Source organism: Salvelinus fontinalis, chromosome 12 (assembly GCF_029448725.1).
Source record: "Salvelinus fontinalis isolate EN_2023a chromosome 12, ASM2944872v1, whole genome shotgun sequence".
NCBI lineage: Eukaryota > Metazoa > Chordata > Actinopteri > Salmoniformes > Salmonidae > Salvelinus > Salvelinus fontinalis.
The window spans coordinates 11,717,009-11,730,975 of record NC_074676.1 but is presented as its reverse complement, the minus strand read 5'-3'; the positions used below and the strand labels follow the sequence as shown (position 1 = coordinate 11,730,975).

Genomic DNA, 13,967 nt, shown 5'->3' with positions numbered 1-13,967 from the left:
CCGGCTAGTTACTCACGCATGAGGACCAACAACTCTCTTAGTCCGGTCCCACAATGCCCTGCCCCACTACCAACGACAGTCCGTCTCTCAGTATTTTCCCAGCATTTCTCAACTCCAGCAATTTTTTTCCCATGGTCCCTTTTCAGGGAACCTATTTGAGGCAGTCTATCAAACAACACTGAAAAAAGTATCTCAGAAAAATCTGCAATAAGAAGTCACTTTCCCTGGCATAAATCAGTTCCCCAGTAAGCCGACGCTGAGTGGGTCTGTTGTTGAGTTGACTCTAAATCTGCACAATCGTTCTCCACTCCCTCTGACAGCATTATTATCCAACTAGTGTATTGTTGTGAATAGGATATTGAACCGAGTCAACTCTGAGTGGTCAGTTCAGCCAGAAGAGGACTGGCCACCCCTCAGAGCCTGGTTCCTTTCTAGGTTTCTTCCTAGGTTCCTGCCTCCTATAGTTTTTCCCTAGCCACCGTGCTTCTACACCGGCATTGCTTGCTGTTTGGGGTTTTAGGCTGGGTTTCTGTACAGCACTTTGTGATATCAGCTGATGTAAGAAGGGCTTTATAAATACATTTGATTGATTGATTGCTACAGTATTTCCTGTGCATTCAGGGCCAATACGTCATTTGCACAGCAGAAAGCCTGTAGCTATCCTTTTGTGACCTGTGTATGCGACAAAGGTAGATGCAAAGCAATGTCTGAGACAGGTTCCTCACGCTACCCTGGCTTCCGAGCATGTCACCAAGTGGCTAAAACTGTCCCAGAGCTCCGCGGCTCAATCTGTCACAGCCCAACAGAATACCCAGTGTCAGGTTGTCCCCGATATACCACTCGTGTGTCTGTCACGCATTGTCAACGCAGACTCACACAGTATTGTACGAGTGACATGGTGAACAGCTCACCGGGCTGAACAAATGAAGGAAGGAGGCAGGGAAATGTATTCCCTGAGATCTCTTTGATTCTATATCAAGAGGTTCTCACAACAACTCAAGATGCTGTGACACCACTGGCTTATCAGAGGCACTATTAATACTATGGGACCTCAGGGAACAACGACTCTGTCCCCCGTCCCTGGAGAAAGAAGGAGGAAGTCATTGATTCTTCCCACCACAATCTCTGGGAAGAACAGATCTTGCTTTTCCCTTTCAGTTGATGGGGTTATTATTTTAAAGGCTGTGAGAGACAGAGAGAGAGAGAGAGAGACAGAGAGAGTGCTAGCCCACACTAGTTTATTTCTGTGTCCACCCGGGTGAGGGGACAGGATAGGACCAAGAGTTCCAAGACAGGCCTCCTTTACGGCCAATCCTTCCCAGGATTGTGACCTCCTCCCTGGGTATTATTCTCACAGTCGCAGCCTCTGTTCTCCATATCCCCAGGATGTAATGTGTAGAACAGCCCAGTGGCCTAGATGTAGTGCATCACTCAGAAGACATGTTAGTCACATTCACGAGCTACCCGTGCTTATTAGCAATGATTTGTTACAGATATCTATGACAAGGATCTGTGAGAAAAATAGCCCTCGCTATGGTTAGGGATCTACCTGAAGTCACATCTTGACAGGTTTGGGTTACGGCTCTACGTTTAACATGCAATTAGCCTCCTGAAAGCTTGCTGAACTGTCTTTGAGTCTATTGACTCTGGAATGAAGAGACTTTTCTACTACGACACAAAACTGAGCTCAATACAGCTGTAGGGCCAAGGGACATTCCGCTGCTGCAGACGACCAGACATGTTCTATTATCCGGTTCAAATCTGTGAGCTCTTCCCTCTGCCAGTCGACCTGTGTCTTAGCTCCCTGTCCAAGGTGTACCAACTACAATGGGATGAGTATCACCCCATTCTTCTCTCATTCTCTCCTCACACTCATTGAATGGGGGATTTCCATTGTGAGAACCGATGTTCATCGGGGGCCCACCTAACCATTTCAAGATACACAGCGAAAACCCGCACTCACTTGTATGTACGCACAGCTGAGTGAGCACCACTCCTTGGGCTAGGGTTAACTGTTGTATGCATGTGCAGAGGCATGTCTTTGCTGAGAGAGAGAGAGAGAGAGAGAGAGAGATGGTTGTCGCTACACTGATCCAGGGGCGGCAGCTGTTATGGTGGGGGGGAGGGGGGGGGGGGGCAGAGGGACTGAGGGGTTGGTGGTGGCTGAGGCGGGATGAGGGGAAGACAGCAGCAGTTGCTCCAGACCTGACTGACGTGCACAACGAGCTACTCTTCCTCCTCCGAGCCCTGTCTGTCTGGATCTAGTGCAGCCAGCAGTGCTGCAGAGGAGCAGATGTTTCCTTTATTTAGCCACCGAGCTAGAGACAAACCGGGGGCTAACCTGGCAGACTGTCTGTCATTGATGACGTGGTACCAGAGTGTAGCTAGCGACGAGCAACTAACAGAGGGGCCTTTATTGGTGCTGCTCATCCTGATCTTTTCTGGAACTCTGACTTTAGCACCGGATCCCAGAGTCAGGACGGAGATAACCAGAGAAAGACAGACAGGAAGGGAGACAGTCAGGCACAGTGGACCGGAGAAAATTATTTTCAAAAATATATAACGTAATACTGTATATAAAAAAAGGCAAATAAAAAAGGATATATTTTCAATATTCATCAATGAATGTAAGACAAGTGTTATTGAAATGAAAATACTACTCATATCACTATGCTTTACAGCTTCCTTTGACAGACATTTGTTGCTCCGTAGCATCTACAGATGAAACATTATGGAGTCTTAGAGGAGGCTTGGGTATGTCCAAAATGTCACAAATCTTCCAACTTCATTTCATTAGTCCTTAATTGCTTTAAAATGCAAATGTGAAATATTTGTCAACAATTCTTTCTCCAAAGGACCCTTCTATGGATTACATCTTGTGAAAATCCCCCCAAATCCTGAGCTTTTTCTAGTTTGTGAGAAATCACCCAGTAGCGACTGCCCAGGGTGGCTGGTGTGGAATAGATAAGGGGGAGGATCCAGCACCCTGAGCTCAACTTCTGTTCTAGAGCCCTGGTCAGTCAGCTGTGGGGAGGCAGCTGCTGCAGAGACTCATCCAAAAACCAAACGTATCTGAGCACAAGTGTGCTAGCACATGTCCAAAGTGTCGAGTCACTCTGAGCAGAACCACTTCACTGAGGGATGACCTGACACACTGGGTGACTGTCCTATGCCTCCATCCATAGACCCCTCATCTTAGGGACCATCCGGTTCCTCGCCAAGAGACTCAGGCAACGGTGTAATACAAGGGAATGTGTCTGTTTGTCATCTTATGACCCAAAGACAAGCGGCAAATGTTTACTTAGGCCTGTCAGCTTGATACCCGAGCGACAAATTATTTCAGAACAATTCTATTTAAAGTGGATGGTCCTTGATGTATTGAAAAAGACTGTATAACTGCTGTATAACATCAAATGTTAAAAAAAAGAGACATGAGAGTGGCGGATGGGACAGAAATCACCTGAGCGCCATTTACAGGAAATAAAGCCTGTGGAGTTTCGGTGGTTTAGAAAGAAAGACACAGTGCTGGTATCAGATCATTTGTGATAGTGAAAATGACAACGACATATGTGACCACTAATAGATTATCATATGACCTTTACCTTCAAAGTGGGCACTGGCTCCCATGCAATCCAGCCTCCATGAAGACATTTAAAGACATGAAAAAATACACCGGTTGGCGAATCGGACTACTGTCATTGATCAATTGACCACCGACTGTGGAGTATCTGAAATGTTCTGTAATAGTTTGGCAGAGTTAAGAATGAGATCTCAGCGGGTATATAGATGGTGTTGAAATTCCTTTCTCGATTCATTAACTGTGTATACTAAAAGAATCTACCGACAGCCACTATCGACTCGTGAACAAGTAGGCTTCGTGGAAATATGAAATAATTATCCACTAACACATGATGTAAAGTGACAATCAAAAAGACAGTTTCATTGTTTATAGACACACTGATTGTTATTTCCAACCATGCTGCACATGAACAGAACTTTCCATCCCTGTAGATAGGAGACTAGAGTCATGCTAGTTTTGAGTCTGAAACCACCATAAGTGAACACGGCTATACAGATGTATAAGAAAGCTCTTGAACCTCATTCCTAAGCGCAAGACAGACAGGCAGGAGAGACTGGTTTCAATCAAAACAACAGTGCAGAAACAGCCTTCCCCAATCTATAGTCAACAACACGAGGTGGTATCTAAGAATACTGTAGCCATTCAGTGTATACTCTGGGAAGTAGAATCATTGCGAGCTCACAGAACAGGGCTCCGGGCAGCCGAGCGGAAATGAGGGAAAACTCGCCTCCCTGCGGACCTGGCATCCTTTCACTCCCTCCTCTCTACATTTTCCTCTTCTGTCTCTGCTGCTAAAGCCACTTTCTACCACTCTAAATTCCAAGCATCTGCCTCTAACCCTAGGAAGCTCTTTGCCACCTTCTCCTCCCTCCTGAATCCTCCTCCCCCTCCCCCCCCCCTCCTCCCTCTCTGCAGATGACTTCGTCAACCATTTTGAAAAGAAGGTCGACGACATCCGATCCTCGTTTGCTAAGTCAAACGACATCGCTGGTTCTGCTCACACTGCCCTACCCTGTGCTTTGACCTCTTTCTCCCCTCTCTCTCCAGATGAAATCTCGCGTCTTGTGACGGCCGGCCGCCCAACAACCTGCCCGCTTGACCCTATCCCCTCCTCTCTTCTCCAGACCATTTCCGGTGACCTTCTCCCTTACCTCACCTCGCTCATCAACTCATCCCTGACCGCTGGCTACGTCCCTCCCGTCTTCAAGAGAGCGAGAGTTGCACCCCTTCTGAAAAAACCTACACTCGATCCCTCCGATGTCAACAACTACAGACCAGTATCCCTTCTTTCTTTTCTCTCCAAAACTCTTGAACGTGCCGTCCTTGGCCAGCTCTCCTGCTATCTCTCTCAGAATGACCTTCTTGATCCAAATCAGTCAGGTTTCAAGACTAGTCATTCAACTGAGACTGCTCTTCTCTGTATCACGGAGGCGCTCCGCACTGCTAAAGCTAACTCTCTCTCCTCTGCTCTCATCCTTCTAGACCTATCGGCTGCCTTCGACACTGTGAACCATCAGATCCTCCTCTCCACCCTCTCCGAGTTGGGCATCTCCGGCGCGGCCCACGCTTGGATTGCGTCCTACCTGACAGGTCGCTCCTACCAGGTGGCGTGGCGAGAATCTGTCTCCTCACCACGCGCTCTCACCACTGGTGTCCCCCAGGGCTCTGTTCTAGGCCCTCTCCTATTCTCGCTATACACCAAGTCACTTGGCTCTGTCATAACCTCACATGGTCTCTCCTATCATTGCTATGCAGACGACACACAATTAATCTTCTCCTTTCCCCCTTCTGATGACCAGGTGGCGAATCGCATCTCTGCATGTCTGGCAGACATATCAGTGTGGATGACGGATCACCACCTCAAGCTGAACCTCGGCAAGACGGAGCTGCTCTTCCTCCCGGGGAAGGACTGCCCGTTCCATGATCTCGCCATCACGGTTGACAACTCCATTGTGTCCTTCTCCCAGAGCGCTAAGAAACTTGGCGTGATCCTGGACAACACCTTGTCATTCTCAACTAACATCAAGACGGTGGCCCGTTCCTGTAGGTTCATGCTCTACAACATCCGCAGAGTACGACCCTGCCTCACACAGGAAGCGGCGCAGGTCCTAATCCAGGCACTTGTCATCTCCCGTCTGGATTACTGCAACTCGCTGTTGGCTGGGCTCCCTGCCTGTGCCATTAAACCCCTACAACTCATCCAGAACGCCGCAGCCTGTCTGGTGTTCAACCTTCCCAAGTTCTCTCACGTCACCCCGCTCCTCCGCTCTCTCCACTGGCTTCCAGTTGAAGCTCGCATCCGCTACAAGACCATGGTGCTTGCCTACGGAGCTGTGAGGGGAACGGCACCTCAGTACCTCCAGGCTCTGATCAGGCCCTACACCCAAACAAGGGCACTGCGTTCATCCACCTCTGGCCTGCTCGCCTCCCTACCACTGAGGAAGTACAGTTCCCGCTCAGCCCAGTCAAAACTGTTCGCTGCTCTGGCCCCCCAATGGTGGAACAAACTCCCTCACGACGCCAGGACAGCGGAGTCAATCACCACCTTCCGGAGACACCTGAAACCCCACCTCTTTAAGGAATACCTAGGATAGGATAAAGTAATCCTTCTGACCCCCCCCCCCTTAAAAGATTTAGATGCACTGTTTGTAAAGTGGCTGTTCCACTGGATGTCATAAGGTGAACGCACCAATTTGTAAGTCGCTCTGGATAAGAGCGTCTGCTAAATGACTTAAATGTAAATGTCAATGTAGAATGACATACGTGCACGCACACACACACACACACACACACACACACACACACACACACACACACACACACACACACACACACACACACACACACACACACACACACTACGCAATACTTTATTCTATCCTATATCATCTACACCTCTCGTATACTACTAGTCTAGTGTTTCAGGATATTCTATTTCTCAGATGCTCATCAAATTGCCAGAGGGAATCTGCAGATACAGGGAAACTTTCTTATATTTCTTCCTGACGGTACAACACATGCATCACCCAAAAAGCCCAAGATCTTGCTGTGCTACAATGTCTTCATTGAAAACAGTAGCCTTCCCATGTGAAAGCAGCACCTCAAATGTACAAAGTAAACCACAAGAGCTAGTTAAGTCTTACCTGAGATGAGCCACACCCAACCAACCACCATTCCTGACTCGCTCCAACGCTCCTAGAACAACAAACACAAAGACACCATTAAATAAACTGAGTGACTGACAACCGTTTTATAAACTCCAAGAAAGTACTGCTCAAACTTAGTTTACTATTCTCAAGACTTTGTAGTTGAGGAATCAAATCAATCAGACTGATGACGTTGACTGCATGGAAAGTCCTATTCCTCTGAACAAAAATATAAACTCAACATGCAACAGATTCAACGATTATACCAAGTTACAGTTCATATAAGGAAATCAGCCAATTGAAATAAATTCATTAGGCCCCAATCTATGGATTTCACATGACTAGGGTGGACCTGGGAGGGCGTAGGCCCACCCACTGGGGAGCCAGGCCTAGCTAACCAGAATGACTTTTTTGCCACAAAAGGGTTTTTATTTCAGACAAAAATACTCCTCAGTTATATCAGCTGTCCGGGTGGCTGGACTCAGATGATCCTGCAGGTGAAGTGGAGGTCCTGGGCTTTATACACGGGGTACCAGTACCGAGTCGATGTGCAGGGGTACCAGGTAATTGAGGTAGATATGTACATATATATAGGGATAAATTGACTAGGCAACAGGATACATTTATGCACAAACTTTGAGAGAAATAAGCTTTTTGTACATATGTAAGATTTCTGGGGTCTTTAATTTCAGCTCATGAAACATGGGACCAACACTTTACATGTTGCGTTTATATTTTTGTTCAGTATAATTGGAATTCCCCTGACAGTAGTCTACTGACTTTTCTGAAACGAGATAAAACAAATAACACGTGAATTAAAACGTTCACATAACCTACAGAGTCATCATACCTGTTAAATCCCTGTGTGGGTGACTGGGAGCTCATGTATTCATGTGTTCACACAATTACACAATTTGGATCTGAAGAACAGTGTTTCAGCCTGTGTAACTGTGATATGGCTGAATGCTCAAATCCAACCCATCTAGTTTACTGTTTTTGAACGAGGCATCAACTTATGCAAGAACAGCGCTGCATTCATTAGGCACCAAATGGAAGAAAATGGACACAAACAGGGAGGAACTACCTGAACCTAACATTTGTTTTCATTTTACATTAGTCCCTATATGAACATGACCCTGTTTAAGAACGACAAGCCATCATTCTATACGTTTCAAACTGTCCAGGTTCTACAATGTTTATTTTAACATTCAAAAGACATTCAACTGATGTTACAATAATGTTCCCAGAACACTTTTCCACTGCAGGGCCGTGCCGCGCATATCACAGTTCCTATTTCATTTCCACTTGCCCATGGCCCGCTTGATTCCTGGAACCAAGTGAGATATTCAGCCTCGTTTGATATCTGGTACTGACCTCTCGAACCAAGTAGTCCGGGGGGTGGGGTTACAAATGGCCGTACTCAATGATTAGTCTCACGCAAATTATGTCACAGTGTTGCGTATGTTAATACTCATGCACTAGTCACTGGACGTAATTTTTTACAAGAGAAGGCAAATCTGACATGATGACGCCCATCCACGAAGATCAGCACGGTAATAAATTGTTTTTAGCCAAATTACTTTCTAGCTAGCTACCAACGTCTTTAGCGTAGCTAGCTGTAGAGTGTGAGAGTGAACACTGTACAAGACATGAACCAGAGTCGACAACTTGTCATATAAACATCCATGGAAGGCCAATGCCGTGAACATAGCTACATGTTTGATGTTGGCCGGAGTATCTAACTCATACAAACAACTCAGAAAGGCTGTTCTGTCAACATACTTGCAACATCAAAGGAATGTTTTTTGCACCCTGATACAAACACTATCTGAATGTCAGTTTGAGTGTTTTAGGAACCAATCTCTTGTCATAATCCCACAATGTTCGCACAACCTAAAGAAATATTCTGGGAACCTTTAAAGAACAGATTAAATGTGTTCTGGGAACGTTCTTGCAATATCAGTTGGGTGTGTTTTGCATCCTGAATGAAACATTATAGAATCATCCGCACATCTGGACAGTTTTTGTGTTTTGGGAACATATCTTTTTGTCCACACAATGTTCACACCATAGTGTTCTTCCCCACAGTGATCAGTTTATCTGGGCCGGAGATTTTATTTATTTATTTTTATTTAACTAGGCAAGTCAGTTAAGAACAAATTCTTATTTACAATGACGGCCTACCGGGGAACAGTGGGTTAACTGCCTTGTTCAGGGGCAGAACAACAGATGTTTACCGTGTCAGCTCTGGGTTTCGGTCCAGTAGCCTTTTGGCCCAACGCTCTAACCACCAGGCTACCTACCGCGATGCCTCAGGCCCTCCAACCAAAACAGGTCAGAGAGCTAAGCTTACATCCGAAAGTTAAAGCCCCCAAACCATCGCAGGAGGAGGAGAGAAGGAGGAAGAGGAGCTTAATTGAACAGTAAGACCAGGTTCACTTCACCTGGAAGGAATGCAAGGAGTGTGAGAGGGAAGGAGGGAAGGAGGGAGGGGTGCTGTATCATGAAAGCCAGTGAGATGTGAAGTTGTCAAAACACATTTCTTTTCAAACAAAGTGAATATAAAGTGCGAACACAAAGATATTCAATAGGCAACGGGCACTAATAGACCCCACAACTTCAAAAGTCAGGAAATGGGATAAGATAAATGGTGAGGGGGACATCTAGGATTTAAGTCCCTCCATTGTCCCAGCTCCCTTTTTAAAACATCTTCTATTATTTAGAAATGTCTTTGAAATCTGAGCACTTGGCAAAGCATTATTGGTTATAAAGCAACACTCCGTACTTTACAACTCTATTCGGGCCGGAGGTCAGAGACCTAGCAGTGTAGTGCCAGGACAACAACCTCTCCCTCAACGTCGGTAAGACAAAAGAGCTGATCGTGGACTACACGGAACGCAGGTCGAGAGCATCAAGTTCCTTGGTGTTCACATCACTAAGGTACTATCATTGTCCACACACACCAACACAGTCGTGAAGAGGGCACGACAACGCCTCTTCTCCCTCAGAAGGCTGAAAGGTTTGGCATGGGCCCTCTGATCCTCAAGAAGTTCTACAGCTGCGCCATAGAGTACCACAGTATCAGTCAATATACCCATAAAACCTAGCGGTCAAACAGGGAAATGATTCTAATCGCTTTTCCGACATTCATTTTTCCCATAGGTTTTTTCAGAAACACTTCAAATAAGGGCTGTGTTCCATGTAGGCTTATCCTAGCCTGATATTTTGATAACCATGTAAATCTCTCTAGGACAAGGTGACTCCCTGCCACCCAGGACCTCTATACCAGGTGGTGTCAGAGAAAAGCCCTAAAAGAATTGTCCAAAACTCCAGCCACCAAGTCATACAATGTTCTCTCTGCTACCACATGGTAAGCGGTACCAATATACCAAGTCTGGAACAAACAGGACCCTTAACAGCTTCTACCCCCCCAAGACATCAGACTGCTAAATAGTTAGTTAAGTAGTCAGGGTAACTATTGGTTAACTATCTGCAATGACCCTTTTTGCACTAACTCTTTAGACTCATCACATACGTTGCTGTTTACTATATATTATGTATCCTGTTGCCTAGTCACTTTATCCCTATCTATATGTACATATCTACCTCAATTACCTCGTACCCCTGCACATTGACTCGGTACTAGTACCCTGTGTATAAAGCCAAGTTATCATCACGCATTGTGCATTTATTACTCGTGTTATTATTTTACTTATTTTCTCTGCATTGTTGGGAAGGGCCCGTAGGTAAGCATTTCATTGTTAGTCTACACCTGTTGTTTACGAAGCATGTGACAAGTACAATTTCATTTTATCTGAACTTCTTTGTTGAGGAAAATGTTTTACTTACTACGACTGTGATATTTTAAGATGAATGCACTAACTGTAAGTCACTCTGAACAAGAGTGCCTCCTAAATTACTAAAATGCCGTGAACAATGCTGTGAACAATGCCGTGAACAATGCCGTGAACAATGCTGTGAACAATGCCGTGAACAATGCCGTGAACAATGCCGTGAACAATGCCGTGAACAATGCTGTGAACAATGCCGTGAACAATGCCGTGAACAATACTTGAACAATGCCGTGAACAATGCTGTGAACAATGCCGTGAACAATGCCGTGAACAATACTTGAACAATGCCGTGAACAATGCTGTGAACAATGCCGTGAACAATGCTGTGAACAATGCCGTGAACAATGCTGTGAACAATGCCGTGAACAATGCTGTGAACAATGCTGTGAACAATGCCGTGAACAATGCTGTGAACAATGCCGTGAACAATGCCGTGAACAATGCTGTGAACAATGCCGTGAACAATGCCGTGAACAACGTTATACTAATTTCCCCCAATCCTCATTCTCTGGGCCCCTCATCTCTAAACAAAGATATCAAGACAGCTCTACTTTATCAGAGTGACTGGAATGTAGTTCTTTTCTGTTTTTGGTGTGTGTCTAACGCAATGCCAACATGTTATCCAGGTGGATATCAATAAAGACTGTGTGCTTCAGGTAGAATCCCCCCACCGTTTCTGGAGCCTAATCTCTCTATTGAAGCAGCTGCATTGATTTGTGATTGGTACAAAGGCTGAGTAAACAGCTCGGCCAATGCCACCCAAGGAAGGACTGGAAGTGACTCCGCAGTCAAGTGCTTTAGTCTCCTTTAGGATTTGTTTGGAGAAGGGTTTGCTTATCCATTCTATCCATTCAGCCCCTGCTAACTGGCTGCATCAGTGGATTAACAGAGTTCTGGATCTCCTCTGGATCTTTGTCTGGGCTTTTTGTTTGTGGCCCTGTTAGAATTCCCTCTGTTTTTGTCTCTCTCCGCTGTTGTCAAGCAGATGTTCTCTCTGTGGTCAAGAGACACACACACTGAGACACACGCACACTAAGGCACACACCCAGCCACGCACGCACACACACACCCACCCACCCACCCACACACTGAGACTGCTTTGATGGCGAAGTTTCAGCTCATCAAGGAGGGTAGTGTAAGGGTAGTAAAAACAAATGGCAGGAGAAAGAGAAAGGTAGAAGGAAAGCAGAGGTAGCCACTAAGGACATGCCACATTCCTCTCCTGTTTTTGCAGTCTCTTGTATCCTTTTGTTCTATGAGAGTGAGCGTTGAGCGTTGACATGGGGTGAGATGAGCCACATGTTCTGGTCAGTCAGAGAGATTGAACGAGTGAGACAGAGAGAGAAAGACAGAGAGAGAGAGAGGGACAGACAAATAGGGAGAGAGGGACAAAGACAGAGAGGGACAAAGACAGAGAGGGAGAGAGAGAGGGGAGGGGGATAGAGAGAGAAAGAGAGGGTGAGAAAGAAAGTGAGATAATGGAAGAGAGAGAGAGAGAACTGAGCGGGACGAAAGAGTGGAGGTGTGGAGTTCCGATCCGTGGCTCCACAGAGTGCCTGGCCTCCACTAAACCATACAGCCATCAACATCCTTCACAGGCCACTTAGGTTGACACCTGCGCTGACAGCTCCGTCAACTAACTACAGCCCGGAGGGTGGGAACACATGCCGAGACAGGAAGTGGACGGTCAGACAGGTCAGAGGGTGTCACCAGAGGTCAACAGAGGTCAGCAGATACAGTGTCTAAGAGCATGACAAATAGGTGGGAAGGTATTGGAGATGTTTTTACAGGCATCGGGTAGTAACATGTGGGTTGGGTTCATTTCTCACTCATTCTGTCCATGATTTCACGTACTGTCACACACACATCTTTACAAGAGCAGGCAGGTGCCAGTTACCCAGGATGAAACCGCCTCACAGTTAATGAAACGTTCAATGTTTGAATAATGTTTTTTTGCATAATGGGACATAGACGCAATAAAAAAATGTACAACGAGCAAAGTGATGATGCTGTATGTGGCTGCTATGAAAGTGAACTGTGTGCACGGGTGATCAGGGGTGTATTCATTCTGTCGATTCTGTTGAAAAACCTTTCTTAAACAGAAGCAAATGGAACATAAGAGGCAATTTGTGAATTTGTCCGATAGAAACTCTTGTTTTTGTTGCAAAATGGAAAGTTTTGCAACTGTTTGGACAAATGAATACATTCCAGATCAGCTCGATGCAGGAAAGTGTGTGCAAGGCTGTATTGAATGTGTCACTGTCTGTCACCTTGATTACTCTAACTTACTCCAACGAAAAGGGTAAATATCAGGGGATATCTTTATCTATATATTTCCGGATATTTTACATTTGATAAGCTATAAGGAGTAGATATGGCCCAGATACGCTTGTCCTCATTGTCACCTGATGTGCGTGCACCCACTAACATTTTTGTAGAATATTCTAACTCCAGAAATGGTATGTGTCAACATGCTGACATATCTAAGACTTCATACTTACGCTTGAACGAATCCACATATTTTCAGAAATGTATCATATCTGTATTACCTGATCATTTATTTATCCATCTAAAAAAAATACAAATCTTAATTTCAATAGATATATATATATATATATATATATATATATATATATATATTTTTTTTTTTAATCCCATTTTCTCCCCAATTTTTCGTGGTATCCAATCGCTAGTAATTACTACCTTGTCTCATCGCTACAACTCCCGTACGGGCTCGGGAGAGACGAAGGTCGAAAGCCATGCGTCCTCCGAAGCACAACCCAACCAGCCGTACTGCTTCTTTAACACAGCGCGCCTCCAACCCGGAAGCCAGCCGCACCAATGTGTCGGAGGAAACACCGTGCACCTGGCCCCCTTGGGTGGCGCGCACTGCGCCCGGCCCGCCACAGGAGTCGCTGGAGCGCGATGAGACAAGGGTATCCCTACCGGCCAAACCCTCCCTACCCCGGACGACGCTATGCCAATTGTGCGTCGCCCCACGGACCTCCCGGTCGCGGCCGGCTGCGACAGAGCCTGGGCGCGAACCCAGAGACTCTGGTGGCGCAGTTAGCACTGCGATGCAGTGCCCTAGACCACTGCTCCACCCGGGAGGCTTCAATAGATATTCTTACTTGACATGTGAATGATAGATATTTTTATATTCATCCCCGTATGTCTGATCAAAAATAGGCAAAGACCGAGTCATGAAATGTCCAGCGGCCAAATTATTTGACCTGTTCAGCCGCCAAAACTCATTGTGCTTCTTCATTTGAAGGTTACATATCTGAGCATACATTGCACCATATTCAGTAGTAGGCTATACAATGGACGGAAAGGTAAACATTGTCATATTAAATGCAAGTTGCTATTTCCAAAGCACATCTCTGC

The 13,967-nt window shown here is 45.8% G+C and overlaps 1 protein-coding gene across 1 annotated transcript in view; it reads right to left on the bottom strand.

The window, feature by feature from the left end:
• The window catches only part of ccnd2a (cyclin D2, a), a 199,298-nt gene that overhangs the window by 71,084 nt on the left and 114,247 nt on the right, over positions 1–13,967 (bottom strand). Inside the window, exon 3 of the mRNA XM_055939708.1 lies at positions 6,724–6,775. Within this exon, the coding sequence (XP_055795683.1) occupies positions 6,724–6,775 (52 nt within the window). The remainder of the gene's footprint in view (positions 1–6,723; positions 6,776–13,967) is intronic.